This window comes from Papaver somniferum, chromosome 8 (assembly GCF_003573695.1).
Source record: "Papaver somniferum cultivar HN1 chromosome 8, ASM357369v1, whole genome shotgun sequence".
In the NCBI taxonomy this organism is placed as follows: Eukaryota; Viridiplantae; Streptophyta; class Magnoliopsida; order Ranunculales; family Papaveraceae; genus Papaver; species Papaver somniferum.
The window spans coordinates 136403687-136414524 of record NC_039365.1 but is presented as its reverse complement, the minus strand read 5'-3'; the positions used below and the strand labels follow the sequence as shown (position 1 = coordinate 136414524).

The following is a 10838-nucleotide window of genomic DNA, read 5'->3' as shown; positions in this document are numbered from 1 at the left end:
AAAAAGTGTTGAATGGATGATATCCTAGTAACCTCAGGTGAGACTCGAGTTAGAAAACAGAGCTGGTGATGGTGTAAACTGGATGGCGGATATTCGTGTGAACCCAGGTCTTGCCGGTGCTGTTATATAGGCATGGATGGAGCTTTGAATGTTGCTGATGTTTCGCTACCAATGATCCAGGGAGAAGGAAGAAAATATGTTGCTGCTATTAATGGCAGTGGTAATTAACGGAAGTGATGAAAAATATGAAGGACGATAGGTGATTGCTTTGTGGGTTTAACAGATGGAGAAGGAATGAAGGACAATAATGTGTGGTCCGAGAGTTGATGTTGGGTCTTGGTGATTGGCAGAGAAAAACAAAAAAGATGAATGTCATTTTTAGTTTCCACTGAGTGGTTATCTCTGCTTACCGGAGGAGGAAATATGCCGAAAACCCAACAGATGTTCTGCTGGTGCTTAAAAGATGGGTTAATCTCGTCCGTTAATCTAGAAGAACCGTGGACCACACGTGCAACGTTAGGACATGGTGAGTAATTGTTATTAAAGTTTAATTTGGTTTGTACTTTCCTATATAGATAACTAAATAAGTGACACGTCATGGTCTAACTGTGTCAACGCGAGTCTTTAGACAAAACGCAAAGGCTGGACAAATATTAGATCAAACCCAGATTTCGATCAAAAAAATGGGTACCAAAAACCAGATGGAAATAAATCGCGTCCAATAGGATTTGAACCTATACCAAAGGTTTAGAAGATCTCTGTCCTATCCATTAAATACAAAAAAACAAAAAGTTACAAGAAAATTAAAGAAAGATGAGAAGACAACATGGGAGTATCTCTAGTCGATACCAAGTTACTAACTGCTCTGTGAGGGTATAACTGATACTCCACGCATGTGTATCCTGGAGGACAGGACACTGTAAGGTTACAAAAAAAGATAAAAAAAATTCTGAACCAAAATCTTACTTTATACCACCCACCACCGGGGGTGGGGGTGGGTGGGTGGGTGGGTGGTATTTTTATAAGATCCTGAAAATACAAGTACAATACATACAACTAAAAGGCAAATAGATCAAGAAAACATTTGGACGGCAACCAACGTGAGCACATCTTACAACAGCTGTATGAGAAAAACAGATTAACGACGTTCATGCATTTCTTGTAAGAGGATCTCATAGATGTCTGTTCTCAAATGGATTTCTTTATCGCGCATAACCTCTTGAAGATCTGATAGCTCCTTCACGGTTAGGATGGAGTTTAACTTCAGAAACCCATCAAGCCATAGCTTTTTCGACCTGGCCAACAAAGTCAAAGATCAAGCAAAATCAAGTTAAAAGACTCACACAAACATATGGAAGCTGCTTATGATGTTATTCATCAAGATGAAGTTCGGGAATCAAACCCCTGTGATTCACATATACTTGAAAAACAAAACTTCCATACAAACTTTTTTCAAATACTGTACTTGATAAAGGTCATTGCAACGGGGCAAGGTCATAGATCAAGAGATAAAGGTACTTGATAAAGGTCACAGAATAAGAGATACTATTAACACAACTTCATTAGAGAGAAATATCAAGATGTAGAAAGAGCACTTACCATGGGCAAGCATGAATAGCTCTGAAGAAAACCCGTTTAGCTGCAGAAGGGTTACACACGACATCCAACTCATAAGCAATATAGCACCGCCACAATATTACCGAGTGTTCCAACTTATCATTTGCTAATGCCCTTTCAAACAGTGCATGGATTCTATGCCGAGAACCTTCTTTGTCCAACTCATATGAAACCGCAAAGAGCCAAGCAATAACAGATGGTCTCCTGTATGTATATTAGTATAGGACATATGAGTACCAAGTTCCAGTGTAGGAATACATACAGTGGACTGTAAAAGGAAAGTTAAAAAAGATAATATTCCATAACTCAGAAAACAGAGTAATGAAAGAGAAAATCAGTCAATCGAATCTCAAAAGTGGTAATCTGAAATCTTATGACGCAATTAAAAAGGAAATCTTACTTCTGACAGTATTCATCAAACATTCTCCGGAGTTTGACTGGTACTGTATAAAGACAACCAATCTCTACCAAAGATGTAAAGAGCTTTGAATTGTAAGGATATATCTGCAAGCCTTGTAAAGTAGAATCCCATACATTTGAGAGTTTCAACTGACTGTAGTATTTCTGCATCATCTTTATATAGTAGTTGAGCAAAGATTCGAGCTGTAAGCTCTGGCCCCTCCGTTCTGAGGATAAAGAACACTACTTCGTCAGTCTGATACTAAGGGATTCAAAAAACAACTTCAGTTCAGCTTTTAACACAATTTAAGAAGAATGTTTTAAAACTAGGAAGTGAAGAATTAGACATTATTCTTTTCTAACACGGTCAATGAGACAAGCATCAAAAGAAAGAGACATAGATCCTTATCCATTGCTTGGAAAAATAAACAAAGCCAGGACCCTTATATAATAGAGCTTCTCTATATTTGCAAATACAGCGTTAGCTTATCAAATGGGACAGAAAATTGCAGAACAAAAGTGGACCGCTAGCAGTCCAGGTAATAGCTACAAGTTGGACTAAAAAGAGAGTATGCACTTGTTTACCACAATTCACCAGAAAGAAAGATGAGATCTATCATGGATTGTAAGTTGGGTTTAAGGGGTACCATTTACTTTATCTATATTTGTTTACAATTGTTAATCCTTTATTTGAGTTACTTCGTTAATTAAATTTTGTGTTTTCAAGGAAAGTCGGATCTTAAAGCACATATATATGGTACCCTAAACCAAAAAAATGCACCTTCAAATGACCGAAAAAGTAACCTAATACAAAAGAGTACTCAAGTGAAAATCGTAATTACTAAATGGACGCATCATAAGCGCAAGCAATCAAATTAAATTACCTGGAAGCACCATGGAAAAAGCTTCCTCTATAACTCCAATACCTGCAGCCCAGCCGGTAGTTATCTCTTCAAACAAAGCAGCAGCACATATATGAGCAATAGACTCATCTTTAATATTTCCACGTGCCCACATTGGTCGTAATGTTCTAATGAATTCTTTAAATCCTTGGTGTGCTTTCAGCAACTGTACTTGTGATGGTTGACATTGGTATGTACTGTATTTCACACCACTTCCAAAGCAAGATAAAATGTGAACTGCACGTTGTGAACAGGTTCCTGAGCCACTGGAGAAATTGGCAAGCTCCATTTCTGCATACCAGAAGTACAAGAGAGGCACATTCCTCCGAAGATCCTGCCCGTTGGTTTGAAGTGTACAGTGATATCAATTACAGGCAGGATGCATTAATTAAATAGAGAGCAAATATAATTAAGACTGCATATGCCCACAACAATACTAGAACAATCTGATGAAAAATAGAGTCAACGCGGAAATTGAGAGTGCACTAGTACAGTTGTTTTGACAATCACTAATGCTCAATTGCAATATTCAGCTCAGAAACAGGTATTTGCAATATTCAGCTCAGAAACAGGTACCACGAGTTTGAATTAAATGGATCAAATGTTAAAAAATTATGGATAGGACCGAGTCTATGATAGGTGAACCACAAGAGAATTTGGTGTCGGATTAACATGGTGGCACCAAAACACTAAAACAATGGTTCCTCCTATTCGGTCACAGTACACCAACAAGTGTTGAAAGCTTACCAGGGGAAGTCCTTCAACAGAGGATAACGCCATGTCAAAAACCTTTCTTGCAAGATCAATATTCCCATAAGCAGCCTCACGTCCCGCATACAATCCACATAATAATAGATCCTAGACCAAAAAATATTGAACATATTACAAAGGAGTAATAGTGACTCCAGATTGCTAACTATTTGGAAAAGAAAAGCTTCAGAGGAAAAACATTCTATCGTTTCTAATAATTTATCTTATTCTCTGTCTTATTTATTTGCCAAAGTTCCCTATGGCACGACACACATGGCAAACTCGAGAAAAATATATAAGCTTTATGTTTCATTCTTCAAATTGCTTATATATATAACGTTTTATTTCTGCTGTATAGCTTCGTATTATACGCCGCATATATGATATAAAAGGAAGGTTGATTTAGTCCATTATTGAATGTTAACAAGATAACATACCTGCCGATCATTTTTCAGAAGAACCTTAGCTAACGTCCGAGATGGTGTAACAGACAGTGGACACGGATTCATTTTTGTAGTAAATAGTTCTTCAGCAACAAGAGCAGCTTCTTCCAAGAGGTAGTTACGTGGAAAAACATTCAAACAAAGTAAGATTGCATTTCGAAGAAACTTCATCATGTTAGTTCTTTTAACCTCATCATTCGAATATTCCAAAAGACACTCCAGAGCGGAATTACTGGAACTGCTCTGCGTCTTGGTCACCACTTGACGTACACATCTCAAATCATCTAAGATTGAATCCGCCAATGTCTCTAAGCTAAGGGTGCTCTCGATCCAACTTGGACTATTGGTGCATGTCCTGCCACAAAAAACAAAATAAGAATTTGAAAGCAGGCAGACACAAAACCTCATAGACGGTGCACAGTTCAAGCATACAAGCCATGAAATAACAGATATTTTTGACCCTAGCCAATATAATAAACATCTGCATGTTTGTACACTAATAAACAAGTCAATCTGGCACATGCAGAGCCCGTGTCAGTGGACACACATGTCGTGTCGACAAGTTGGTTCGGGTTTCAGATACCGGTGCTTACATTCACTTTCTAAGCACCCATTTTGCTCTTCTTTATTACAGTTATTATTTGATACATGTTGATGAAGATCCTAGTAATTTCAACAGTAGAGATGGATGTTTGGTGATCAGCCTATTTACATACTTGTTAATTATCTCACAGATGTTGAGAGAATATCATTTCTCTTACTTCTCACAATATATAAACATAATGAAAAGACGTCGTAGGTGCCTTAAAGTAGAAAATGATACACATGCATTTAAACATCAAAACTAGTAAAAAACAAGGAAATATAACTGTTAGCCAAGATTACATAGATACATAAACTGTAAGGGGTGTTCCAGTTGTTCAATATAAAACAGGTTACCAATCTCCATTCGCAAGTTCATCACAAATCTCAGAACCGACTCTTAAACTACAGCAGATACCCAAACAGTGCTTGTTTCATAACAAGAAGCCCACGGAGGATCTACAGTAGCTTAAAGGTCTACATATGGCAAATAAACAACAAGAATGAATCTTAATCTGTGACCTGAACTACAAGCACTAAATTCAGTTTAAGCTATCGGATAACAGCTAGCATTATCTGTTGATATTGAGTATAGATTAAATACCAACCACTGAGACATCTTCCCGCCAAAAAACTCAATGAATTGAGATGCCAAAGAGAAACGGGCCTCCTCTGAGCACAAGGAAAATAGAAACTCCCTAACGTCTTCAAACAATATAGTACTCATGATTTCATCATCCCCTTCTTCGCAAGAGGCAGCCCCCACTAGTTGACAATCAGAATAAGTTAAAACAATGTAAGTGAAGGGATACGTTTAGATTTCTATTCACTTCGGCAATATGTAAAGCTGCGGCACTAAAGCATAAAATAGCAATATATGAAGGGCAGAGAAATCATGGACTTCAGGTCTAAAAATAAATAGTGAAAATACAGAAGAGGAAGTACCAGAATTTTCACGCGAAGGCATCCATTGCTCCCCGTCTCTTACCAGCTCCTCCTGTGACCATTTACTCCATGTAGCTGTGTCCTTAACATCGCTATCAGCATCAGTCTCAGCATCAATGCCCAGCTTTTTCAGCAAACATTCAAAATCATCATCCTGCAAACTGGTGTCAGCCTCAAAATCTTTCTCAAAGTCATCCTCACCCAGATCACCATCTTTTAAATTTTCGAGATTTTGTTTACTTCCATTTATGACTGATTGAGGCTCCGACCAACCTGTCCAACAACCTTCTTCATTTTCTCTTAAAGTCTCCTCATCCTTAATAATCTGCTGCCTTTTTTCTTCTTCTTTCTCCACCATATGGACCACCCAAGGGCTCCATCTTCTCCAAGTCTTGCACCATTTCCACCCCAGAAATGCTCAAACAGTCTTTGCTTGCTTTGCTCAGTGAGTAAAGATGGGCAGAACAAACTATACTCGATTTCAGCCTGAAATAACCCGGTTGCTAGCTCTTGATAGCCAGACTGCCACTCTAGTCTGCACAGACAAACAAAAATATCAACCACGCCAAGCTCCAGTTGGATAATAGCCGGATCTGCAGAGGATGGTTTAGCAGTTAACCTGCATGAGGACAAAACGAAAAAACATAAGAAACCGCAGATGGAAAAAGTGATTAACCATTCACCAACAACCACATGAGAAACAAGAAAATAATTAAAGTAAAAAGGTTAGTCACTCATTGACTTAAAGAGACACAATCCATTTGGGCCTAACTGCACATACTTAATATGGCTTCAAAACATCCCAGTACAATAATTTACTGCACATCACCGAGAAGGAGATTACTAATGAACCTGTTTCCACTTTCCACAGATCAATCACTAATACAATGAATCAATGATAAAAAAATAAAAACAAAAAGTTCCCACTATCATATATGTACAAGGTATTATATTTACATAGGTATGGGTGGTTCCTGGTTAATTAATCGTCTTCAAGTGGAAATCGCTCAGTCTGAGGGTAGCTTAAAGGTAAATAAGAAATCGGGTACATGGAGAAGAAGATAAATCAAACGGCAAACAGGAGAAATCTTAGGCCTTGCGCCATCAAACCTGATAACAATCAAGATTAAAAAAGATAAAAAAGCACATCCACAAAAAGGTGAAGATATTGTTAGTTTCATACTGAAAATAGTTTTTCTAAGAATCAATGTTTGCAAAACCCATCATGTCGAAACATGGATTAATAAAACAAGCGCAATTCCAATACATACAAGCACTTCAGGCATGGACCCTAATATGCAAATTCTATTTAACTAACTACTCATGTATGCTTAGACTAACACATGCAGAAGCAAAACTAAATATCAATTCCTCATATTGGAACAGAAACGCTAAATCATCATTTTTAGCAAATCTTCTTTTCGAATATCGATAATAATAGATGGACACAAAGGTTAGATTAGCAAAGTAAAATATTATAACCTAAACATCAAAGAACTGAAAAAGAAACTAAAAATGACTCAAGTGGAAGAAATAGAAGGGATGTTGATGCTTCAATATAAATAATATATAGCACTGAAGTAGAGAAAATATAGAACCTGCCTACACAGCTTGGCACATGCAGAAGATAATGCCTGGATCGCATGCCCGTACATCTTTCTCATGTTGGAAACCTTGAATCTGGAGAAATCCTCCTGAAGAACATGCAAAAACTCTCTCCATAACTTGTAACTCCCGGAATGCTGCATAAGGATCTTTTCCCATCTTTTAGTAAGGACCTCATTGCTATCCCTTCTCTGATAAGCCTTCATAAGTGACAACAATAAATCTTCGTTATCTGGATTAAGCTCAATAGCCTTCTCAAGTATACTAATCTTCTTCTCAAGTATCTGCAAACGAGCACCTTTGTGTGGTTGCTTACTAGCAACCTTATCCTGAAACTCTGCAAAAGCTATCCAAACTTTTTCATCATGGGGTGACTCCCTGGACAACTTATTGAATTCTTTTGTACGTCGTAACACTTCATCCTCCCAAGATTCTTCAAGTATCGTACTCTTTTCTTGTGATCCATCATCAGAATTTTCCCCTAAAGGAATAAACTCAGAAAATTCAGGCATCTCTGCAGTGCCAACAATTCTCATACGTTTGAAGTCCTTGTGACGTTCTAAAGCTGAGTATTTAGATGACCAATAACGTCCACTTGATCTTAATTTAGCATCTAAAGAATCAGCATCTGCTTCACCATTTAACAGTGAATCCCTTCTTTGGTAAAAATTTCGATGTCCAGAAAATTCACCTGGATTGCTGAGCTTATATCGAGCAACATCCATTCTGCAATCACATTCGTATAAGCATTTATAAACCACTTGCAACAATGTAGCCCACAACCTAAATATTAATAAATTGATAAACCCTAAATCCAAACGAAACTAAAATTCTTACTACATGCAGTATTATTTTTCTGCCAAAACCTTAAGAACAAAAATCCATACCTGTAAAGTGAACCGAATGCCAAATTATCAACATCACCACGAGAATCAATGTAATAATCCTTGGAGGGTTTATAATCAGAACCAGCCCAAACACGAACACCAGACTTTCTAGATTTTTCCAACGAAGATTCTTCTTTCGACCTCTTCCTCTTGCGCTTCTTATCTTTTTTCTTATGCCTTCTCTCGTCGGAATCAGATGAAGCTGAATCTAAGAGAGCATACGAAGAAGAAAAAGAAGGTTTGGCTTCTTCTTCTTCATTTAGGTTACCTTCATCTTCTTGAATTTCTGTTCTTAGTTTTTCGTATTGAGAAGATACAGATTGATTAATTATCGAAAGTTCGGTAGTGAAACTAGTGTTGTTTGAAAGCCATTGATAAGGATTATTAGAGGCAGTGGTGTTGTTATTCAGTGATGATGAATCTGAGACAGGGAAGAGAGGAAATAGTGAGGGTTTTTCTTGATCGTCTACTACTGTACTACATCTTCTTTTTCTTCAGTTTTCATGGAGGTTTTCTCCGTAGAATCTACAGGTATTTCCATTGTTTGTCTGAAAAATTTCTTCTGAGATACAAATTTTTTTTTTTTTTTCGAAGACCCGAGGGATTTGGTTTCCCAGAAGAAAAGAAACGAGCCGGCTCCAAAAATACGAGGGGGTGGTACCTTGGATTTTCACGGTGTAACCTATTATAGGGGCGGCAGTGTGATAGTAATGTCCCTCTAGTTGGTTAGGGGATGTTCTATAGGGGTGTAAATTAACTAAATTATCCTCCCCATTGTTTAACCTAAATCAAAGCTAAATTGAAAATTTGTTTTCTTTCTTCTCTTCTCCTCCTTCCATCAACCGTAACCTCCATTAAAACTCAAAATTTCATCATCTTCGATTAATCGATGATTCGAAAATTAATCAAGTATAATGTAATGACTTATATGAGGTATGTTTGAAAACCCAGTTACGATTTGGTTTATTTTGTTCGATTGAAGTTTAATTTCTATCAAAAAATAGGGTTTTAGATGAAAATTGAAATTGAAATTTCTGGGTTTATGTGAGTTACGGTTGATTTTAACTCAATTACGAACCGTAACTGGATATTTTGATGTTGTTACGGAATAGTTCAATTACCAACCGTATGTTCTTATATCTGAGAATTTTCTTCAGTTACGGTTGGTAACCATTTTAGTTTACGAACCGTAACTCAGTTACGGTTGGTATCGAGCATTTAGTTACTAACTGTAATTCAGGTACGGTTAGTATCGAGCATTTGGTTACCAACCGTAACTGAGTTACGGTTGGTATCGAGCATTTAGTTACCAACCGTAACTGGTTTTACGATTGGGTTTTCTTCAAATTTAACCAGTTACGGTTGGTGGTTCATCTTTTACGAACCGTAACTTCGATTTACGGTCGGTTATGAGCAAAATTCCAACCGTAATTAGCTCTGAAAATGTAAAAAAAATGAATTTTTTACGTATTTTAGATAACTTTCAGCAACAAAAATCTAGTTGGGACTAATTTAGAAGTATACCCAATCATTTTCAGGTCCCGGTTCTTCATTTTGTTGGTTAATTTCTTCAATTGATTGAGATTGACCTTCTCCTCTAAACTTTTTTTTTAACTCTAAAAATTTGATTTTGGTTTTGATTTTGAGTTAATATAAGTGAAATTAATCATTAACACTAAACTTGATTATCATCATTAAATTAGGTTATCAATTATGAGGGTTAATTTGTCATTTCCAGTATTTTTTTTATAAGGGACACCTTGAATGATCATGTAATGATCCTTTTTGTCCTATTAGAATGTCGCCCCTCTAATAAACCATGTCGCTCCTATAACAGGTTACTATTTAAGGGCTTGTAGCTGTCTATGACATGGCTGTCAAGTGGCCAAGTAGAAATGCACAACAGTCGCACATTATCAGTAACTTGGCCAAGGTCCAATGTAGTACGCCTCGGCCAAGTCAGCTAAGTTACTCGCGAGTAATTCAGGTATTGGTCTTTGGACGATACGATCTTCAAAAACTCGGCCGAGTAGGGTATTCTCTATTTACTCGTCAAGTTAGTCGTGACTCGGACCGAGTCAGTCTTACTGAGTCACGAGTAACTCGGCAGACTAGGATCAAAATAGTTCCCAGATCACTTTATAAAACCCTAAAAACTTAAACCAACAGTGTAGGCACAAGAAATAGCCAGCTCTATAAGTTTCTACTTATTTTTGAACTATTTTCTTACCATTTTTGTTCTCCTTCTTCTACCACATCACAAACACTTCACATATCTGGAAACTATATGCACGGGTATGACTGACCGAGTTACTCGGTCTGGATCGGCCGGAATCGGGAAATACTCGGGGATACGTCTACAGCGTGCACCACCAGTAATCGGATCCCAATTCGACAAGCAAGTTGAGGTTATACTTGATGATTGAGTTGAGGGGAAAAGCAAGAAGAATATGAGAACTTATTATTTGATAAAGTGGCAAGGTTTTCCAAACTCCGAAGCTTCTTGGGAGAAGGATACTACATTGTGGCAATTTGAAAAACAAATTCGAGCTTACCTACAACAAAAAAAATCGACGAGGGCGTCGAGTTCTGTTGTTGGGGGAGGTCTATGACATGGTTGCCAAGTGGCCAAGTATAAATGCACAATAGTTGCGCATTATCAGTAACTTGACCAAGGTCAGATATGCGGGGCGCATGTCTGAGTTGCA

General features: G+C 37.4%; 1 protein-coding gene across 1 annotated transcript; it reads right to left on the bottom strand.

Annotated features, from left to right (window-relative positions):
- Positions 1–719: 719 nt before the first annotated feature.
- Positions 720–9683, bottom strand: LOC113306076 (protein NRDE2 homolog). The gene is given in 12 exon segments (XM_026555063.1): positions 720–1295; positions 1600–1821; positions 2018–2243; positions 2901–3252; positions 3666–3776; positions 4106–4466; positions 5302–5458; positions 5639–5992; positions 5995–6257; positions 7241–7969; positions 8131–8622; positions 9655–9683. Coding segments are annotated over 12 exon segments (3453 nt in total). The 3' UTR covers positions 720–1138.
- Between the last annotated feature and the right edge of the window lie 1155 nt (positions 9684–10838).